At 37.3% G+C, this 23,712-nt stretch overlaps 1 protein-coding gene across 6 annotated transcripts in view; it reads left to right on the top strand.

Moving 5' to 3' along the window:
- The window catches only part of Agmo (alkylglycerol monooxygenase), a 273,840-nt gene that overhangs the window by 185,289 nt on the left and 64,839 nt on the right, over positions 1–23,712 (top strand). The window contains exon 13 of one of the 6 annotated variants that reach the window (XR_015004483.2): positions 23,583–23,651. The exons of 3 other annotated variants lie outside the window; for them this stretch is intronic. Coding sequence is in view for 2 of the 3 variants with exons in the window: in XM_048415674.3 (XP_048271631.1) it covers positions 14,799–14,855 (57 nt within the window). In the remaining variant the exon portion in view is untranslated. Of the gene's footprint in view, positions 1–14,798; positions 14,871–18,775; positions 18,968–23,582; positions 23,652–23,712 lie in introns of those variants that run through there. 2 more of the 6 variants (XM_048415675.3, XM_048415674.3) reach the window with 2 other exon arrangements.

Raw genomic sequence — 23,712 nt, 5'->3', positions numbered from 1 at the left:
CCCTAGAAGTTACCTATGTATTAATTATAATTTCTTTAGACAAATAAATAAATGTATATAGCTTTATTTATTATAGTTATATAACTTAATTATATTATAAATTTTTATTTTAATTATTTAATATTGTTGGTAGAGGCGGTTTGTTCGTTCCCGGCTGCCTAGACCCAAAATAATTACAGAGAAACTATATTATGTGCAATACTGCTTGACCAATAGCTTAAGCATTTATGGCTAACTCTTATATCTTAAATTAACCCATTTTTTAATAATCTGTGTATTACCACGTGACTGTGGCTTACCTGGTAAAATTCTCTCTGGCATCTGTCTCTGGCAAGGCTACATGGCTTCTTCCTAACTCCACCCATTCTCTCTCTATCTTTTTCAGCTTGACTTTACTCTGTTAAGCCATTGCCTGAAAGCAACTTCTTTATTAAGCAATGGCAACAAAACATGTTCACAGAATACATCACCTAATATGGTTGCTCCTTTACCAGCTGTTCTAAAGCCTTCAGTTTTTCTTCTGTTAGAGACCATTGTTTAACCCATAATGGTTTCTCAGTTAACCATTTTAAAGGTAGGGCTGTTGGTAGCTCTAAAAGTTTACTAGTTGCTTTGTGTAATTAGGAAGCCTGAATGGCTGGTGACCTTTGTGTGTAGTAGCTTCTAATATCCTTCCTAGAGCAGGAATGTTGATCTGGGTATTCCATTGCTGTAGTAGATCACAACCCTATAAATTCACTGTGATATTAACCACATATGACTTTAGTCTTCCTCTCTGTTTTTCTAGCCCTATGTGTTCAACCCATCTCATGTTTTGTTATAGTTTTCATTAGTTATGATAAAATATAAAGTAGATATAAATATTGTAACTATAATTCTTGCTTGATACCTCTTTAATTATACATAATCTTTCTATGTTAAAGTTAAAACCTTCTTTTTCATTTAGACAGAAAAGGGGAGGTGATCTGGGTGGTAATGTATGTGGTGAATACGTTTTATTGCCGTTGGTTAATAAAGAATCTGCTTTCAGCCAATGACTTAACAGAGTAAAGCAAAGCAGAAAGAGATATAGAGTGAGTGGGCAGAGTCAGGGAGAAACCATGTTGCCCCGCCAGACACAAACGCCAGATGGACCTTTACCTGGTAAGCCACAGCCATGTTGCAATACATAGATTAATAGAAATGGGTTAATTTAAGATATAAGAGTTAACCAGAAATATGCTTAAGCTATTGGCCAAACAGTGTTGTAACTAATATATATTTTTTGAGCAGCCAGGAAATGAGTGAGCAGCCTCCCTCAACGTATTATATACAGATCACAAGGCAAGGGAAGACTTTCATGTGGGAACATAGTGAAGCTGGTGTCATGCATGCATAGTCAGGAAGCTGAAAGAGCTGCAAGAGAAGAATACTAGCCCTCAGCTCACTGTCTCCCTAGCACTCATTCCAGCATACGGGGTGGTGCTGCCCAAATTCAAAGTGGGTATTCCCTCCTCAGAGGGACCTTCATAGAAGCACCCTCCATGTTTCCATAGCAGGCGTGTTTCTATCGTAGTTGTTAGTTACATTAAGTTGAAACAACAATTAGTGTCCAATACGTTTAAATGACAAGCTATGAGCCTTGGTAAGATCCTCTTCCCTCCCTGACTTCCCAGTCTGTCACCACTGTGTATCACACATGTCTGTTTATATTCTATGAAGTTCAATCAATGGGAGAATTGGAGAAAGCAGCTAGGGATTGTGGAATCATCTTTTATTTAACTTACTTCTGTTTTTAATTATTAATTTTTTTAACCTAGATAAAAACAGTAGAAAAAGCATATTGTTAAATTAACCACTAATTGTCTACTAGGGCACCATAAAATCTAGGACATTCCAGGGTGGGTCTGCTGTGAAGTCAATGTAGAAAAGAAAAAGTAATTTACTAGACTACAAGGAATAGCCATTACTTTCTACCAATACATTTGGAATCTACTGGAATTTAATTCATAGTAGGGAGGGAGAATAATTGATATATCTCAGTACTATTGTCTTTTTTCTCTACTAAAGATGATCCTTGTTTAGTATATGTTTTGTCAGTTTAAAAGCAATGGGTGACTTCTTTTTAGGAAAGTTTCCTTCTAATACTATAAAATACAAATTCAAGAGGCAACAACCTTTGCACAAATGTTAACTGTCCCTGTATCTTCCCAGTGCCTCCTGTACTTTCTCCCTCAAAATATATACCATTGAGGCATCTAGTTTTTATTAGTTTTGGATGTACCATCTTGTGCTGGGAGACGATGTTGTCTTCCGATGCCAATAGACCCTCACTCTTGTTCACAAGGAAACATACCACTGTGAAACTTTTGGAGGCATGTATATTTGTGACTGGGTATAGTTTAGAGTTTAGGACGAAGAGTTTGTGTCATCATCCTATAAAGAGTCTCTTTCAGCTCTTCTTTGAACCATGTTTTTTTTTTTTTGCAAAAACTTATATGAATCATTTAAATGAAGAATATAAGAAGTTCCATAAGAAATATTTGTATTTTAGGGCAAACACAACCAGGAAAAAGGAAGGTGGATTTCAGAATTGCAATCTCAGAATTAAAAAGTAACTAAAAAGAAATTATAAAATAGTTGTCATATAATGTTTCACAGATGTTTGTCCTTATCTATGCATGGTGAGGACAGAGTGGATTGGTAGCTTGTAATGGAATCTTCTAACAAAGCTTACCTATGATTTATATAACTATTTCTAAAATTAAATAAAATCAACTATGTCCCGCGCTACCCTCGCCAGCAAGAACCACGCGGAACACTAGGATCCTTCTGCAGGAATGGCTTTAATCCTCTTGGGAGCTAGAGCATAAGCCACATGGCAGAGACCCCGATATGAAGGAAGCCATCCCTTATATATGAAACAGACCCTGCTTCGGACGTGTCACTCTTGGATTGGTTCGCTACTCCCAGTCCCAGGTGATTCCTCGGAAGTAGGCGGGGACACAGTGGAAAAATACCACTGTGCGTTCACCTGGCGGTGAAGCCGGGTGTCAGCGCCATCTTGATGATGGAGAATGTGGCTGCGGCCTTCTACATCTCCCCCTAATTTTACTTCTTTGCAGAAAGGCAACTCCCTCAGAAGGTAAAGATAGAGGTCGCATTTCCCAAAATGAAAACATTAAAATGGGCTTACATGGAATCTGCCCCTAGGTTTATGACATCTGGAACCTATCCGGCCTGCCCTCTGCCATTTTTTTGGGAAAGGGAACATATGGCAGGAAACCCTTATGCAGGTCAACTTATCTCTCAGAGAGGGCCATTCTCTGTGCGATGCTTTTCAGCTCGACAACCTTCAGGGCTAGCTAAGCCAAGCATTCCACCCTGTGCCATGGACCATAGTCCTAGGGGTGTAGGAGCTGGTTGGCTTAAACCTTACTGCTTTAACATAGATAACCACATATCAGAAGAGGCTCCCTGTTCCAGGGCAGCCAGCGCTGTGCAAAAACCATTTTGTCCCTAAGACTTTGGGATTTGAGTCAGCAGACCATCCAGAGGAGAAACACTATTCCATAGCGTAGGACCGTTCCAAAACATTTCCATCCCCACCCATTCTTTGAAGTAGGGGATGAAGGACAGGACCCAGGACTGGAATCCTTTGGCCAGGCTTATGTCCACTTGCGTGGAGTTGATTGTCATGATGGACCATCTCAAGGAGGACAGCAAATCATCAAAATTCTCCTGCAAGATACAAAGACAATTCTCAGGACAAGTTAGCCACTTTTATAAAGTTCTCATATGGTACATTGGTTACATAAAAGGCTGGAGTTTTCCATTCACAGTCCAATTGGGCAAGCTGCCATAAGATATCCACCTGTTCTTTACTCTACCTCTAATAGATGTATCTATGGTAACCTGTTGATCCAGGGCTGTAGTCACTGTGGTAGATAACTGATTGAGGGTCTCTGTTTTTTATGATATAGGCCGTGCTGCCCCAGTGGCGCCTAGGAAAAACCCAGGCCCTGTTTGTTGATATTAGATTTAAGATTTATTGGTTCCCGTATTTCTTGTCAGTACGGTGGCCTCGGGCTCCAGAGCTTGCCCGCCATCCAAGGGCTGTGTGCGGCCCTGGGCCTGTTCGCTGTGCGGATCCCCGTGTCCCAGGCCAGGAAGTGGCGGCTCCACCCCCAGGCGCCCCCGCCTTCCCTGCGGGGCCAGCCCAGTCCTCCGCGGCTGTGTTGGTGGGGGAGTGTGGCGGGAGCCGACACCCAGACCGAGGCGGCACAGGCGGCAACATCTCAAGGTCCGCGCCAGAGCCGCTGCGGCTCAAGGGGCCGATGGGAGAGGCGGCGACCAGGGCCGCTTCCCTACTAGCAAACTCTCAACATCTGTGCCACAGCAAAAGCAGCTATAAACTCTCACAGATCCAGCCAACGACCCAATCACCCCGAAATCCAAGGGCCCTTCGCATCCATCTCCCTGCGGAACCCGAAACACCAGACAAGCCAAGCGTATACACAGCAATCTTTCAGGAGGACTTGAATTCTTAAAATGCTAAGCAGTTCTTAAAAACTTAAGTCGTACTATGTATATGTAATACGGTACTGCCTGTTTACTGCGGCTAAACCTTAATTGCGCTTTTATTATGATAATTACGACCAGTCCTGCCTGAAGTTAGCATCGTTTAGCGTAGCCAAATGGAATCAGAGCCATTTTAGCCTCAGAGACCCTCACAGTCCCAGGTACACTGTAAGCCCTCTGGCCCGGCTGCCTGTGGCACCGTTCTCACTCCGGGTACCGCCATGACACCCTCCAGGCCAGGCACCAACCGAGCCGGAGCAACGTGCCCTCCACCATAGTCACTGAGCAAAGCTCAGCTCCACCCATTCCGAGCCCAAACCGGTGTACGGAGCACAGCGGAATTCAGAGAAGCAGGCTTGCTGCTCTGCAATCATTGAAAGGACCTCATTTAATCTTTTAGGGAATTTGGGCGCCGTTAGTCTCTTTGGCTGCTTCCTGCTGAATTGGGCGGCTGTATTTTAGGGGTAAACACTATAACATTTCAGGAGGTCTCGGTGATTCAAACCACGTGGATCTCAAGCACATACTTAGGCTCCCATCCTCCGTGGAGGCGAAAACAGAACCTCTTTCCCAAAACATCATATTCTTAAGCCCATGTTTTAAATTTAAACTACCTTTTTTAGCAGTTCCTAAATTTAAATATCTTTCTCCTGTCCAGTACATAAAAAACAACATGAACAACATAACATAAAGCTTTTGACCTTGTAAATCAGCCTTCTCCCCCATTTTTACTTTCTTAGAATCACTGGGGGGTTCTTTTTAACTTATCTGGGTGCGCGCATAACCTCCCACTGCTGTTCAGTTTCTGATATGCTCTCTGGACTTTAGAGCGTACCTCTCTGAGTATGTATGCCTGCAGTTTTGAATCCTCCTTGTGTCCAAGGGGTCTCCGGCCGTGTAAAGTTCTTCTTCTTCCCGGGTTTCGGCACCAGATGTCCCGCGCTACCCTCGCCAGCAAGAACCACGCGGAACACTAGGATCCTTCTGCAGGAATGGCTTTAATCCTCTTGGGAGCTAGAGCATAAGCCACATGGCTGAGACCCCGATATGAAGGAAGCCATCCCTTATATATGAAACAGACCCTGCTTCGGATGTGTCACTCTTGGATTGTTTCGCTACTCCCAGTCCCAGGTGATGCCTCGGAAGTAGGCGGGGACACAGTGGAAAAATACCAACACATGTGCGTTCACCTGGCGTTGAAGCCGGGTGTCAGCGCCATCTTGATGATGGAGAATGTGGCTGCGGCCTTCTACACAACTATGTAAGCAAATATATCAATTAATGATATTTGAGTCAAAAAGAGCTTAAACCTGATGTCCATGGCTAATAGGTCAAAATTTAGATTTGTAACTTGTGATTTATGGAAAGATTGCAGGTATGTATGTGTTTAACGGCAAACATGTAGAATACAGTGTGTTCTGTATCACCTCCTTTAATAAAGGTTTTCAGTTTACTTTTCTATATGCATGAAAAGGAAGAAAACTCGCTGCTATAAACAGTCAAATCATTCAATCTAGGATACTTTCTTAGTATGTGTAATTTTACTTTTAATTTTCTATCAGTTATGAAGCAGTAATATAAAGATGCAGGAATGAAAAACTGAGAAATTAGGGTCACTGTAGTAAGGAGGGGGTTCTTTGTTTGTCCTTGCTGCCCAGCTAGCTTACATCTGAAATAACTACAAAGAAACTGTATTCATTAAAACACTGCTCAGCCATTAGCTCTAACTTCTTATTAGCTAATTCTTACATATTAGTTTAACCCATTTCTATTAATCTGTGTATCACCACATGACTGTGGCTTACCAGCAAGATTCTAACCAGCATCCATCTCAGGCAGAAGATCATGGCTTTTCCCACTCTGCCCTTCTTCCCAGCACTCAGTTCTGTCTTCTCTTCCTACCTAAGTTCTGCCCTATCAGGCCAAAGCAGTTTCTTCTTTCATTAACCAATGAAAGCAACACATGAACAGAAAAACCTCCTACACCAGGTCATTGCTACTGGTATAACTTTAATATATATGCAACATAATTAATTTTAGGTAAATGTAAAATAACATGATTCCCTTGACTTTTTCATATAGATTTTGTGTTATTTACTCCTTCCCCCATCTCTCCACATTCCCTAGTAAAGACCCTTGAGTTTTCTCCTTTACCTCCTCACATTTCCTATGAACTTCTAGTCCTCTCTCTGGAGCTCCTGTCCCTTATCCCCCACCAGTCTTCTGCTGCTTTCCTAGTTTTTGTATCCATTCCAGGTTCTAGACTAACACATCAAAAGAGTCAATGCTGTAGGAAACACATGAGAGAGATTGTGAAGTGTTTGTGTCTCTGGGTCTGGGTTATCTCACTCAATGCAGCATTTTCTAGTTCTCCCTGCTAACCTGCAAATTTCATTTTTCTTTACATCTGAGTAGAATTCCATTATGTTTATGAACATTTCCATTATCCATTCATCAGTTGATGGACATATGTGCTGCTTTCATTTCCAAGCTATTATGAAGACAGAGTGGCAATGAACATGTTTTAATTAGGATAGAAAGTAATTCTAGTACACATATTTAAACAAATTTTGATTAAATCATACTGTGGTTAAAATTTAATTCATTTATTCATAAGTATGCCCTGCACATAATGTTAATAAGATCTGTTTTTAAGATATGAAGAATTAGTTTGTATTTTTAGTATATTCTAAATTTCATTTCTATAAAGTCAAGTCTCATCTATGGACACTTGAATTCATTGTCTCATGACTGTTAGCATTATTTTTTTGAGCACAGAACTGATTTCAAGTTTACTTAAGAAATAGACTTCATGGTGGTATGTTTTAAAATATTAACACTTTAAATAATAACACTATACCCGAAATCCCACTCACAATGAAGTTCATGTAAGCCATCTTTTAGGATATGGTAATTTCTATATTTTAGAAAAGAGAAGAAAGCTTTTCAAATAATTTTCACTGAAATGACTGATACTGCTATCCATTGAATACTGCTGTGTTCTTCATTTGAAGCAATTTCCCTTTATTGCTTGCTATCCTGGATACTTGTATTCAAAAATTTCTGAGTTTCAAAAGTGATAGATGAATGAAATGCTTCTGGGATCTTTTATTTTACCAATAGTAGCTAAATAGCATTGTGTTCATGTTCACTCCAATCAAGCTTTTAATGAGATTTAACAGGTGTTTAAAATGATACAAAAGCTTAGACCAACCAATAGGTTAGGAACCTTCTCTTATTACAAGGTAATATTGTACCCAATGATGTGAGAGAAATATGAACCTCTCTGCCTATCCCCACTCCTGATTTAATAAAGAAAGCAGGATTACTCTATTATGATTTATTCCAGTCTGCATTTATTTTTATGTTCCAACACTAAATATAAGCATCTGGTTTCATGGAGACATATGTCATTTGTAAGACTATGGTGAAATAAGCTTCTATGCTTTACAGGGATTATGGAATTGACTTTTCTGGGTCAAGAATTTGTTCCGTATATTTTAGAATTAGTATATCTCTGTAGTTTTGACCAAAACTGATCTTAAATATGAATATTAAAGTTACTATACCCTCTCATATGCTAGAGTAGCTGCCCAATTTGAGTGAAATAATGAGCAGATTCATCGAGTCTCTACTTAAGAGTTGGAATAGCAAGGAAGACTTACTTGAGAACTGAGGGCAACACACCTATAAATACAGAGTCACTTATAATACTTGTACTTTGGTCCCAATGGCACCTGAGATATGCTTGATGCAGCCCCTGTGTCCATTCTACCATTAATGAGAAACAAGTAGGTGAATATTCTTTTTTAAGAAAGACAATTTTGATTTATTAACATGCATTTAGAGAAGTTCTTTCAGACAGCAATACTGCCATCCACAAAATTTCTAAAATATTCACTTTATAAAGTAAAAATATAATTTTACTTTATGTTACCTCATATCAGATAGGGAATGTAGATAAATTGGTTTATATATTTATACAGAAATACATAATTTGTTCTTTGTTTTCCAGGAATTTTTCTTTAAAATTGCATTGCCTAAAGTTAGACTTTTTCAGTGGCATGCACACTAGCTAACTAAATATTTTAATAATGGCAAAGTACCTACGTTATTAAGATATTTTTGTTTACTGTCATGGCTAATTAATTTTTTATTTTTTAAAAAAATACTTTGGAAATTTAGTTGTTTGAGCACCATCTTCAGAATCTGTGGTTGGTTGAATAATAATGGGCCTTGGGTCTAGAACCCTTCTCTAGAAAGTGATATAGCGACCAGACAACTATGTCAATCATATTGACTGGAGAGGAAAACCTTTTCCAATAGTAATTTATTATTACCATGACAAAAACAACCTATATAGGAAAGAATTCATTTTAACTCATAGTTTGAGATGATTTAGGATTATGGTGAGGAATGACTGGCAGCAGGAATGTAGAGCAAGCACCTCTTTACATTTAGGGTGTATCTTTCCCTCTCAATTAACTTCTCTTGAAATATACTAACAACACATACTCATAGGTTTAAATCTGAGCTTATTTGAAATCCACGTAGTTTGAGATAGATTAACCATTAGATCTTCTTTGCTTCAGATTCTATAAGTCTTTTTCTTTGAGTCAAGTGTCCAGGTATCTTCCTCAGCTTTTGGCTTAAATATTGAATAGTTCATAGACTAGCATATATCCTTTTCTTTTGTAGGGGTAGATCAATGTTTGTCTTGTCTCAGCATCTGTAGTTGTGGTTTGGGAAATAATGGGTTGGGACGAGAAAAGTAGATGAAGAATTGGGCTCGCTGTCAGAAGACTGATGTACACTATTGGAGCTGATCTTGCTCATTCACTCTTTTCCCCGTGGAAGTAAAGCACTGATCTACTGGTTTAATATGTTCCTTTCTCCTTGGAAGCTCTCTTAGTGAGATGCATCCATAATAGATGCAGTTAGATATTTATTTCCGGGGGCTACTATTAAAGTGATATGTGTCTTATTTAATGGAATTGAACTCTGCCTGGCACTGGTTACTGCAGGGTATTCAGAAAATACAATACCTAATACTGTCTCTCAAAAGTTATGCTTACTGAAATATCAATTAGAATATTCCTCTAGATAAGCTAAGTTTCTGATAAAAGAGATGATAAATGTTTGATGCTTACTGAGCTGATCAATGATTATAAAATCAACATAAAATTAAGGAAATGATAAAACATTGAGATGAGCTATTTACTCTATACATTTGGTAGAACATATCCATCACTTTAGTCTTCTTTATGTAGTTTCTCCCAATTGCAATGATAAATTATATTTGTGCTTATAAAATTGAATAACTCAGTTATATAACTTACATCTGTTATATGACAAGATTATTGTTTTATATTTGTCGAGGATTCTAAATACCTTAGAGTTAAATACTCAAGAAACATCCACCCGTGTTTTCTTTTCTCTTTATTTTCACTGTACTCCAGTTGCTCTCTGCATTGCATTACACAGCTATGTAACAAATTATCACCAACTTCCTTTCAAGGCTCACCTCGGTGGTTCCTCTATGCCAGGGTGCAAAAAGGCACAATCAAAGGTGTCTTTGAGTTCACTGATGCCTTTTGCAGAATCATCTCTGTGGTTGTAGGACTGAGGATTAATTCCTAGCTGTCAGCTATTATCTCCTGAAAGCCCATCCAAATGCTCCTGCTAGGGAGTAAGCAACAAAACAGAAAAACCTCCCTGCTCTTACATTGCTCCCATTTCCTACTGCTGCCTTGTGGGGAACAGCCTCCAGAGAGCACAGGGCTCAAAAGGATTTCATGGCATTAGCATATACTAGACATGTCTATCTGAAGGGGTTAGGGGAAAAGATCCTCTTGATGGTTTTCTTTAATCATTTTCTTTAATCTTCTTTTGTATTTTCTATTCCTGCTCTCATTCTTGATGTTTCCTTTCTAACTCCATCTTTATTCTTAATGTTTTCCTCCTAACTCTCTCATTGTAGATGTTTTCATTCTAGACCATTTTAACTCTGTCTAACTGCATCTCCATTCTCTCCAGTACAGAAAGATACACCCTAAATGTAAGTGTCATCACATTGTGGATTGGGGTTGAGAAGAGTAGGAAGAGAGAAAGAGGAAGGCAGCTGAATATCAACATTTATTTCTCCCTGATTTTTGAATGCAGAGGCAATACAAAGAGGTGCTGCATCATGTTCCCTGGATTTTCCTCTTATTTTAGGTAGTTGAAAATGGAGGTCAGTAGATGCCAGTGCAAAGTTACCCTTCGCCATAAAGTAGCTTTTGTAGATTGAGCTTTCATTCTCTCTTGAATTATTTTTATTTCCATTATTCTCTTGGTGGTTCTTTAGTAAACTTAATAATTCAAAAGCCCATATTTAGTTATGCTCTTAGTGGCAGCTATTTTGCCTATGATGAGAGAAAAAAATAATGGACTCTAAACATACCTATGCTTTAATATCTAGGACCTGTGAATCTGTCTATCAAGGCAAGAAGAATCTAAAGTTGTAGATGAACTAAGTTGCTAATTAGCTAATCAGCTATGGGAATTGTCACAGATTGCCTGTGTTTCGTGTAATCACTGCACTGGGAAAGGTTAAAAAAGGCCTCCTCTATCTGCTTGGAACTCCCACCTTGCCCTATTCTACTAAGCCACTGGTCAAAACAGCTTTATTCATTAACCAATAAAAGCAACACATAGACAGAAGGACTTTCCACACCATTTCCCCTTTTATGTTCAAAAAGGGGAAAGTTTTGAATTTAACATAGTAAAATTACATATAGAAAACAGGTATTAAGCAAGAATTACAGTTACAATATTTACATATACTTTATCTTTTATCATAACTGTGGAAAACTAATTATAACTATCTGTTTTTCAACTCCATCAAAAATTCCAGAAGGATATAATATTACCTAAGTAAACAGGAAGTGCATTGAAATCAACTTCTAAAACAATAGAAATGACAGAGACATCTAGCTGGCTGGACAGTCACCCAAAAATGTCCTGTACTGTTAGGGCATCCATCTTCAACCTACAGCTACAGGCTCACAGTAACCAGCAGACTTTCCCATGAAGCAGAAAATTTCAAAGACAGATCTGCCTATACCAGCAATTTGTCAGTCACTTTCTTCTGTGTCCTGAAGAATGTCTGGTAGTTCTTTTAGGCAAGTTCAGCAGTCATTTTTTTTTTTGTGGGGCCTGTATGTCCAATTCATACAGCATACTGTCAAGCAGTCCAGGCAAGAGCAGTTTCTTGACCAAATGGCTAGAAAACTTTATAAGGAGTTTTTTTGAATGCCCATCATCCTCTTGAAGTAGATTGATGCTGCCAGGAGTAGATGTGTTTCAGTGTCAAGAAAAGTTCTAAGTCCTTAAAGCATTTTAAATGCCATATTATGTATATCTTTTAAAGGTTTGAAGATTATCTAGCTAACTGAAATATATCTCTATATATCTAGAAAACCTAACTAACATGACTACAAGCTTTATAATTACAGATTACTATCTATTAACCTATATTTCTTAATTACAAATTACATTTTTAATGAGGTGCACAAACACAATACCTTAATTAAGAGCAGAAATGTACATATAACAAAACTGACATTAAATTTGTATCAATAGACTAAAATCCATACTTATTCAAAGTATTCATCACTATAGCATATCCCCCTTTTAATGTAAACAAACATTTCTAACTAATCATCTATGGAATTTGGGCATAGTACTTTCCAAACAGTTTCCTGGTTTTTGTTGGACAAAGTAATTTTGGTTTTGGTCCATAAAACCACATTAGTCTGGAAGTAATCTATAGGTTCTCATCGTCTGTGGAAACAAAAGAAGAACCTCTTTTCCAAAGCAAAATATCCTTAGACCCAAATTTTGAAGTCAAGATACCTTTAAAGTATATATACTGGTTTAGCTTAACAGCCTGTATAATGAAATATCTCTCTGTACTTAGCTCATACACAGTCAAAAATCTCAAAGAGAGCACAATAATATACATAGTCCAGACACTCTGTATATATCCTGTCTTTGTGTGATTATTTTTCTTACTGTATTACTTTTTCTACAAATTTAATAGTTTAATATTTATTTTATTATCTTTAATCCTTTCATGTATGACTGTTCTCTTTTATATTACTTTTACTGTCTCTTTACTCGTTTTCTTTTCTCTCCCAAGCTTACATACACTTATCCAACACTGTGACCCATTTAGTGGTCTTTTTATTTGAATCTCTCTTTATTGGATATCTGTAATATTTTTCTGACCAGGAACATTTAAATTTCTAAACAGCATCGCTAGGACCAACTCTGTGGTCTTGCCTGTTGGCTCCACACAGTCCAGCATGGCAGAGGCATGTTCACTGCCTCTGAGTATGCATATTGCCCCAATTTTCAGGCACACAGTGGGTCTATATTGTCATTAAGCAAGTTGTAGCACTCTACTCACAAACTCCATTTAAATGCTCCATAGCCAGACTTCCAAAAAGAATCAGAGCCTTTTCTTATGGCAAACCAGGAAGCCACTGTTTTTTTTTTAAGCCACTCAATTTTTATACACCTTTTTTAAAGGAGCTGTGCCTCTGCTTGTCACCAGCAAACAGAGCAAGAAGTTACATTAAGCTCTGTGTTTTGTGTCTAGAATTCCTTCCCAAACTCTCTCAGGTTTTAAGTGTATTTAGTTGGTCACATTGGGTGCCATTTGTATCCAGAAGCTGTTACTTTGCTTTCAGCTCCTCAGATTAAAAATAATAACACAGAAGCTATATTATTTGCAATACTGTTTGACCAATAGCTTAAGCATCTTTCTAGCTAGCTCTTATATGCTAAACTAACTCATTAATCTGTGCATCACCATTATGTCATGGCCTACTAACAAAGGCTCCAGCATAGATGTCTTTCTCCTGTGATGGGTACATTGCTTTCTCAGGAATTCTGCCTACTTTCTCCTTCTCTATTTATTTAGAACTCATGCCTTGCCCTATTTTGCCAAACTTCTGGCTAAAACAGCTTTATTCAGTAACTAATAAAAGCAACACATAGAGAGAAGGACTTTCCACACCAATGCTCTCTTGGAATTTTCTCTCTTATTCTCTTGGTGGCACTTTAACACACTTAGTAATTCAAAAACCCATATTTGTTTATGTTCTTAGTGGCAGCTATTTTGCCTATGGTGGGAGACAAAGTAATGGATGCCAAATATACCTATGCTTTAATATCTAGAACCTGTGAATATTTCTCTCTAGGAAGGCGAGAAGAATCTAAAGCTGTAGATGAACTAAGGTGCTAATTAGCTAATAAGCTATGGGGATTGCCACAGATTGCCTGTTCTTTGTGTAATTACTGCACTAGGAGAGGATAAAGAAGGAGGCAGAAGAGTCACAATGATGTGGTGTAGGTATGCTGTTACAGAAGGTGAAAGGCAGTCAAGAGCCTTAAAGGTAGGCAGCACCCAGAGGCTGGAAAGAGAGGTAAAACAGATTCATCCTTAGAGCCAACAGAAGTGGAACTCTATCATTGCTCTGAATTTAGAACAGTGAAGCCCACTCTGTATATCAGACCACAACTATAAAATAATCCACTATGCCCTGTTAATTCATTAGGTTTATAACTCATAATATCATTGATGGGATATTATTATAGCTTGCCTTACTAAAAAATAGAAATTATATCTTCTTTTATAAATAATATATATGTTAAATATATGACAATAAGGACAGTGCTATCTCTGTATTTCCAATATGGTAATCATATAATGTAATTATTCAAAATCTTATACTAAAAGATAATATAACTTCATATGCTAGCAAAGAAATAAAGGGAAATTTCATTTGATTAAGTTTTAACAGTATTTTGAGTACTGATTTATGTTATTTATATGTTAATTTAAAGGGAAAATATAAATTTTTTCCAATGAGTATGCAAATATGCTTATTTCTGGCAAAGTGATAGAAACTGATTTTTTTTCTTCCCTTTTTGCTGGCTGTCTTCCTCTATGGTTGTAGCTAAGAATGGAATGGAAATTTTTCTAAAAATATTATCTTGGCATTTTTAGCAAATAGGAGCTAAATAGCCATAGCTTTGATCATTTATTGCATATGAGTGCTTATGAGAGTTTTTACATTTGTTTAAATAACATTGCTAAATGAAATTATTCTTTAAATTAAAACCAAACTTGATCTATATAAAGTGTGCCAAGTTCCTCAGCGTTAATGCTCTATGTTTACTCATGGCAGCTGCTATTCCTGAAGACTGGCACTGAGCCTGTGAAGATTCTGAGACTGGAATCCTGAGACTCAGCAGGATGAGGGAAGCTTTTCTTCCAGACAGAACAGGATGCATTTTTACTGTGATGCATTTTAGAAGCTCAAGAAACAGAGAGGGATACAGTGTTAATTTGGCAACCTGTAAAGATAACATTGAGGGAATTATCAATTTTATTTCTGCCAACTATGAAGATAGTTTTCTCTCTAGTGGGTAACAACTTTTATTTGTTGATTTTAATTTTTTTCTTATACTTTCTTTTCTCATACAATATATCCTAATTATCGCTTCTCCTCCCTCCACTCTCCCCAGTTTCTTTCCAACTCCTTTTTCCTCTTGATCCACTCTCTCTCTCTGTCTCTCTTTAGTAAAGAACTGGCTTCTAAGAGATAACAACCAAATCCAACAAAATAAAATACAAGATGAGGCAAAAGCTATAATATCGAAGTTGGACATGACAACCCAGCAGAAGGACAAGGGTCCCAAGAGCAGACAACAGTGTCGGAGACTTCCATCCTCTCACAGTTATGAGTCCCATATAAACCCTAAGTTTCTAGCTATAATCTATACACAGAGGGCCTGACACAAACCCACGTAGGGCCGGAGTTGCTGCTTCAGGCTCTGTGAGTTCATGTGTGCCTTGCTCAGTTGGCTCAGAGGGCCTTGTTTTCCTGTTGGCCTCCATCACCTCTGGCTCTTACACACTCTCCACCTTCTATCCTGCAGGATTCCCTGAGCTTTGATGGCAGGGATTCGATGAAGAAATTTTAATTTAGACTCTTTCTCCACATGTCTGATTATGGGTTTCTGCATCTCTTCCCATCTGCTTCCAGAGAAAGCATCTCTAATGATGCCTGGATTGGGCACAGATCTATGAGTATAGCAGAATGTCATTAGGAATCCTTTCACTGATTTATTGTAGTTTCCATACCCCTCCCAAGTGCCCCCCTCAATTCCAGCTTTCTCTCCCACACTCTCTTCCTCCATATCCCCACCTGCTCAACGCATTGACATTCCTACCTGGCCCCATAAATCCTATTCTATGTTCCCCTTACGGAGAGATACCTTTTACCTACCATGTCTCCTCCACTTTACCAATTTACTCTGGGTCTATGAAATATATATATAGCTTGGTTATCATTTACTTAATGGTTAGCATCCACTTAAAAGTAAATACACAGCATATTTGTTTTTCTGGATCTGGGTTCCCTCACTCAGGGTGATTTTTGTCTACTTCCATCAATTTGACTGCAAATTTCATGACATCATTTTTTATATGGCCAGGTAATATGGCATTTTGTCAATGTACCACACTTCTTTATCCATTGTTTTGTTGAGGAACATCTTGATTGTTTTCAGTATGACTATTATGAATAAAACTACAACGAACATGGTTGAACAAGTATTTTTGTGTTAGGATGGAATGTTCTTTGAATACTAAATGTGGTATAGCTGAATCTGGAGGCACATCAATTCCCAATTTTATGAGAACTCTCCATTTTGATTTCTATGGTGGCCATACAATTTTGTACTTCAACCAGCAATGTAGGAGTGTTTCCCTGTCCAGCATGAGCTGTCACTTGTATTATTGATCTAGCCAAGATAGAATCTCAAAGGAATTTGCATATTCTCTGAAGCCAAGGATGTGTTGAGCATTTCCTTAAGGGTTTCTAAGCCATTTGAGATTCTTATATTAAGTGTTCTCAATTTAGATCTGTTTTTCCATTTTTAATTGTTTTATTTGGTTTTATAATAACAAGTTTCTTGGGTTCCTTATATATTATGGATATTAGGACTCCAATGGATGTGGATTTATGTCTGGGTCTTCAGTTTTATTCTGTTTGTCAATATATCTCTTGTTATGTCAATACCATGTGGGTTTTATTACTACAGCTCTGTACTACAGCTTGAAATCAGAGATGGTGGGACATCCTGCAGTTCATTTATTACTCAAGATTGGTTTTAGCCATCATGGTTTTTTTGTTTTTCCCTATGAAGTAGAGAATTATCCTTTTAAGGACAGTAAGGAATTTTGTTGTAATTTTATTGGAATTTCTTCTAATTTCTAGATTGGTTTGGTAGGATCACCATTTTTATTACATTAAAACTATTGATTCATAAGCATGTGAGATCTTTCAATCTTCTGATATCTTCTCCAATTTTTTTATTCAAGGTCTTGAAGTTTTATCATACAAATCTTTCACTGCTTGTTTAGAATTACACCAAGACATTTTGTATTGTTTGAGACTACTGTGAAATATATTAATATTCTGATTTCTTTCTCAGACTGTTTGTCATTTGTATATAAGAAGGCTATAGAATTTTTTTGAGTTAATCTTATTTCCAGCAACTTTGCTGAAAGTGTTTATTAGCTGTAAGAGTTTCTTAGTAGAATTTTAAGGTCACTTATATATACTATCATATCATCTGTGACTTGTGAGGCTTTGATTTCTTCCTTTCCAATTTTTAATACATTGAACTCTTCCAGTTGTCTTATAGCTTTAACTGAAACTTTCAGTGCTATATTGTATAAAAATGGAGAGACTAGACAGACTTTTCTTGTTACTAATTTTAGTGGAATTTGCTTTGAGTTTCTCTCCATTCAGTTTGTAGTTGGCAATAGGTTTGTGTAAGTTGCTTTTATTATGATTATGAATGCCCCTTGTTGTTGCAGGATATTTGATCATACTGTGAACCCAAGATTTTATAATTTATTGGAAAAACTTGCTTCTGTCTGTGGTGTGACTCAGTCATATCATACACCTTTAATTCAAGAGCTTTCTGCTTGAATTATAAACACAATTAAATAAAATCAATCTGAGATCAAGAGATGAGTAAATAACCAACTGAGAGGAAAAAGCATAGAAAGAGGAAGTTAAAAGGACGGAGAGAAATGCACAGGAAATAGAAAGGAGGGACATCATGTTGGGAAAGATTTGTGTGAGAAGGCATTGAAGAAAGAGCTCCTTCTGGGATAATTGTGGAGGAAGAAGCACCTGGGTGCTTTCTTTGTCTCTCTGAGCTAACAGGTTTTCCCACTGGCATCTAGCTTGGAGTCTTTATGGATAAAATAGGACGAAAGAGTCTTAGTTAAAAACAAAATTTTGCATCTCTAATATCTCCCAAACATTTATCGTGAAGGGATGCTGGATTTTGTCAAAGGCTTTTTAGGCTTCTAATGAGATGATCATGTGTGTTTTTTGTTTTGGTATGGTTTTTGTTTTGATTTTATTTATAGGGTGGATTACAGTGACTTATTTTCATCTGTAAAATCATTACTGTATCTCTGAGAAGCATACTAGATCAAAAATGCTCTTTTTGGTGTGTTCTTGGATTTCGTTTGCAGGTATTTCATTGAGTATTTTTGCATCTATGATCATAAGAGAAATTGGTCTCTAATTCGCTTTTTGTTGTTGATTCTTTAAGTAGTTTGGATTTCAGAGTAACTGAGGCCTCATAAAATGATCACGGCAATGCTCCTTATGTTACTATTTTGTTGAATAATTTGGGAAATATTTATGCTAATTCTTCTTTGAAAGTCTGGTAGAACTTTGCAATAAAATGGAATTGTATTGTAAAATCAGACATTAGAAAGAATTGAGATTGACGAGAGAGATAAGAGATAAACACGTCAAACTGTCTTACTGATTGGTCAGATGTTGAAGACAAAGGAGGGAGTTTTGGTTGTCTGGTCAGATTGCAATCTCTAGGATGTATTTGAAGGCACAGACACTGACTTCACTGACAGGCACCCCTGGAATCATGGCACCTGAGCTGTCTAACCAGCAGCAAGTCAGAAGCTCAGGAAAACAGATGAAACTGGAGGTGTTAAACTTTGACCATGCTTATATGTGCAGATAGAGTCATTGAAACAATGACTTGAGAAAATTTTCTATTTTTTTAATTTTGATACAATTATGATTGGCAATTATTATCTTTTCCTCCACAGATGTCATTCTAAAAAACCAGTGTGTACTTCAGTGACTTACTTCAGAACTTTCCCACAAGCTTTAAAACAGTCGATTAACCTCGTACTATTTTGGATTTTAAATTGATGTGTCCAGTTAAATAAAACTATTCTTTATCCACCATTATCACCAGTGACACTTTTAAATAAAGAATTTTGAACTGTACTTTGAAATGAAGGTGTAGGTCTCTTTCAACTTTTTACTGTATAATAAAATTTGTGATTCAAGGTTTCTACCAAATAAATGGGCTTGGCTTGAAGACAAGTCATGTCAAACAAGAATTTCCACATTTTAAAGCCCCACAGGACTCTGTCTTGATGGAATATAAATTATGTCTTTATTTTTAAGAAGGCTGTTAAGAACCAGGTGACTAGACTAAGCTGCAGTAAAGTAAAAAATATAATCATACCATCATTGTATAATTGTCTTTTTATCAACAGGAGAAATTCATAAGTACAAAATTTAAAAATATATGTTCTCTTTGAGGATCATTTCATAATTATTTTAATTGGAATAAGTTTTATGATATATAACTTTTAATCTCAAAATTCACTACATCTGTGTGTTTAATGCCTCCATTTCTCATGATTTTGACTTTGACACTTAAAATGATTAACTACTTTATGCAAAATTCATTTACTTTCTCATGATGATCATAACATGTTTGATATTATTTTATATACTTGGTATATAAATTAACCTATTGACTTTTCTAATGTGGGTTACTTAACACAGTAAAGCAGAAATCTTAGTTTAGGGACCATTGTTAACTCTATAAGAATTAGTGCATTTTAAAATAGTAGGTGAAAACTTCAATTGTGATAATCAAATCTTAAAATTGAACCATTTGTAGAATTTATAATTCTGAGTAGTATTATGAATCATATTACCTTTTAAACTAGGTAACAAAAAATTTCTCTATTTGAATTAAAAAATCAGTCTTATTCTAAGGTAATTTGGGTTCCAGGACAAAGAGGACTTGGGAAAATTTTGTTTGCATGAAAGTCTAACAGCTGGAAAGAATCCAAGTGATCAAGAAGGATATGTTTCCTGTCATCCACCTCTCCATCAAACCATTTCTTGTAGCTTGAAAATAATAAAGATTTTGCAAGCCCCACGAGGTCTTTTTTGATCCATGAATGAAGTTATCCTAGATTCATATAACTGAAGTCTCACTTCCTTTCCGCCACTGAAACTTAAAACCCTTCCATTTATTGGTATGGAATTAGGAAAGTCTCCTAAAATTGTCAAAACTTGATATTTTTATGAAGTCAGTGTCAGTGTATGTCAAAAGTTTTGATTACAATTCAGTTCAGAATGATGTAAAAAGCAATACAGCAAGGTAATAGAAGTGAGTAATTAAAACAAAATATTATAACTTACATAGTCCTCAAATCACCTTTAAAGTTTCTTTGAAGAAACAAAATGCTTTTCTTGTTTTTATCATAAAGATTATTTTATTAATATTTAAATATTTAAAATGTATGACTTCCTGGAAAAATAAGGTTCCTTGATTTTTATGCCTTTATTATTATGCTGAATTAGAAAATAAAAGCAATCTTTAAAATTATACTTCATTTTTTAGCCCATGCATTTACTTATAATGCTGTTGACCTATATTACCTGGAATATTTCTTCTACAGAAAGATACGAAAAGTCGAGAATAATCCATAGAAAGTTCTGCGTGCGTTCACTCTGACACAGTAGAAAACTAAATTGCTGATGTACCTTCACACATTCAGTTATGAATGATTAATTCATAGCTTGTCTCAATGCAAAAGCATGTCTCCATTTACAATTCCAGATCTTGTGTTCCAGATCAACTATGTCTGCGAGTGTGTGCATCTGTGTGTAATTTTGAAGTGATTTTCTTACTGTAAAATTGAAAATAATATTGAGATTTATTTTAGGTACCCGTGTGAGCCAAAGGAAATAACTAAAACAGCGCAAGGTTTACACCATAACTATCACTCATTAATCAGGTGAAAAGGAATTGATCCAACAGGTTTTCGCCATGCACTCTTAATCTGTGTGCACACACAGAAAGTGTATTAGGCTAATGCTCACAGCATCAGTTCTCATTTTCACCTATCAGGGAAAGATAAAATACAGAGGAATGTGCAGATGATCCTTAATTCTTGTTTTAAATAACTCTTTTTTCTTTCCTGTCTTATCATATTTTTAAACCAGAATTTTTTTTTTAAATTGCAACACTGTTTGGTCAATAGCTTAAGCCTATTTCTGGTTAACTCGTATCTTAAATTAACCCATTTCTATTAATCTGTGTATCGACTCATGGTTGTGGCTTACCAGCAAGGTTCTAGTACATCTGTCTCCTGCAGGTGGCTACGTGGCATCTCACTGACTCTGCCTTCTTTCTTCTAGCATTCAGTTTAGCTTTCCAACCTAGCTCTATTTTTCTCTGTCATAGATCCATGCAGTTTCTTTATTCATTAACCAATAAAAACAACATATACACAGAAGGACGTTCCACATGATCCATGCGATCAACTTTCCTCCCTCCCCACACAATAGTAGGAAACCTGTTTGTGACCATACGTCATCCTGGGATAAAGTCATGCTCACCCATTTGAATTTATTGAAAATTTCTGTTTCTCCTCTTTTAAAAAATTTATTAGATTAAAAAAAAAATACCAATCCAAGTTCCTACTCTGCACTCTCATCCCATTTCCTCCATATAACCTCCCACTTCACAACTATCCAATATTCAGAGAGGGTAAAGTACATTGCTTTGTGGAAGGCTCAAGGCCTTCCCTACTATATCTAGACTGAGCAAGGTATACATCCAAAAAAATAGGATCCCTAAAAGTCAGTACATGTAGTAGGGATAAATCCTAATGCCACTGCCAGTGACCCCTCAGTCTATCCCAGAAATTCAACTGTCAATCACATTCAGAGGGACTAGTTTGGTCCTGCGCTTGTTCCTTCCCACTCTGGTTGGAGTTGGTATACTCCTATTAGTCAGGTAAACTGTATCAGTGGGTGAACCCTTCATGGTCTTGACCTCTTTACTCATATTCTTATTTCTTCTACTCTTCAACTGGACTTTGGGATCTCAGTCCAGTGCTTCAATGTGGGTCTCTGCCTCTGTTTCCATCAGTTTCTGGATGAGGGTTCTATGGTGATATTTAAGATATTCATCAGTCTGACTACAGGGAAAGTCAAGATTGGGTGGGCCCTCTCCTCTATTGCTTAGGGTCTCAGCCGGGGTCATCCTTGTGGATTCTTGGAAATTTCTCTAGAGCCTGGTGTCTGCTAACCCTACAATGGTTCCCTCAATCAAGATATCTCTTTCTTTGCTCTCATCTCTATCCTTCCTCCATCTTGACTATCCCATTCACTCAAGTTCTCCTCAACCCTCTCCCTTTCTCTTCCCCTTCTACCCTCCCTTCTCCCCCATCACCATGCTCCCAGTTTTATCAGAAGATCTTGTCTGTTTCCAATTTCCAGATGGATCTATATATGTTTTCCTTTGGGTTCACCTTATTACTTAGCTTCTCTAAGATTGTAAACTCTAGCCTCAATGTCCTTTGTTTATAGCTAGTATCCACTTATGAGTTCATACATACCATATTCATCCTTTTGGGTGAGGGTTACCTCACTCAGAATATTGTTTTCTAATTCCATCCATTTGCGTGCAAATTTCAAGATGCCATTATTTTTTTGACTTCTGAGTAGTACTCCAATATGTAAATGTGCCACATTTTCTTTATCCATTCTTTGATTGAGGGGCATCTAGGTAGTTTCCAGGTTCTGGCTATTACAAATGAGGCTGCTTATGAACATAGTTGAATAAATACCTTTGTTGTATGATACAGCACTTTTTAAGTATATGCCCAAGAGTGGTATTGCTGGATCCTGAGGTAGGCTGATTCCCAATTACCTGAGAAATCACCACACTGATTTCCAAAGTGTTTGTACAAGTTTTTATTCCCACCAGCAATGAATGTGGGAATAAAACGCCACATCCTCTCCAGCATAAACAATCATGTCCCGCGCTACCGTCTCGCCAGCAAGAACGACGCTGCACACTTAGAATCCTTCTGCAGAAAAGCTTTAATGCGTCTTGAGAGAGAGAGCATAAGCTTCCAAAGCGGAGACCCAGAATGAGGGGAACCCATCCCTTATATAGGAAACAGTCCTCGCTTCGGACGTGTCACTCTTGGATTGGTCCGCTGCCCATCAACCCAGATGACACCTCGGGAGTAGGCAGGGATGCAGCAGTGGAAAGTTACCAAGCACATGCGCATTATAGTCCCATTGTCTCTGTCTCCCCAATGCTGGGATTAAAGGCATGTGCTACAACACCTTGAATTCACAGAGATCTGTCTCTGCCTCCCAGGCATTGGGATTAAAGGTGTGTACTGCCACACCTTGAGGTCACAGAGGTCAATCTCTACCTCTGTCCCTTGAAGTCACAGAGATCAATATGCCTCTGCCCCTTAAAGTAATGGAGAATGTGGTTGCGGCCCTCCACACAATCATAGGTATTTTTGATCTTAGCCATTCTGACAGGTGTAAGATGATATCTCAGGGTTGTTTTGATTTGCCTTTCCCTGATGGCTAAGGATGTTGAACATCTCCTTAAATATCTTTGGCCATTTGACATTCTTCTGTTGAGAATTTTCTGTTTAGTTCAGTAACCCATTTTTTGATTGGGTTATTTAGAATTTTGATGGCTAATTTTTTGAGTTCTTTATATATTTTGGAGATCAGAATTCTTAAGAGGGTTACTTTTTTAAAAAACTGTTATCTGCCTTCTTACAGAGGGAAGCAGGATAGCAAAAAAAAAAGTTGAAGAAAAGACTTGGTAGACAAAGCCTGGAGAGATGATGGGTGAGTTCTGACGAGTTGTGGCTGAATGTCAGTGAGTCACCAGTAAGACGTTTTCATTGTT

Source organism: Myodes glareolus, chromosome 11 (assembly GCF_982192425.1).
Source record: "Myodes glareolus chromosome 11, mMyoGla1.1, whole genome shotgun sequence".
NCBI classification, from domain to species: Eukaryota; Metazoa; Chordata; class Mammalia; order Rodentia; family Cricetidae; genus Myodes; species Myodes glareolus.
This window is presented reverse-complemented; position numbering and strand designations above follow the sequence as displayed.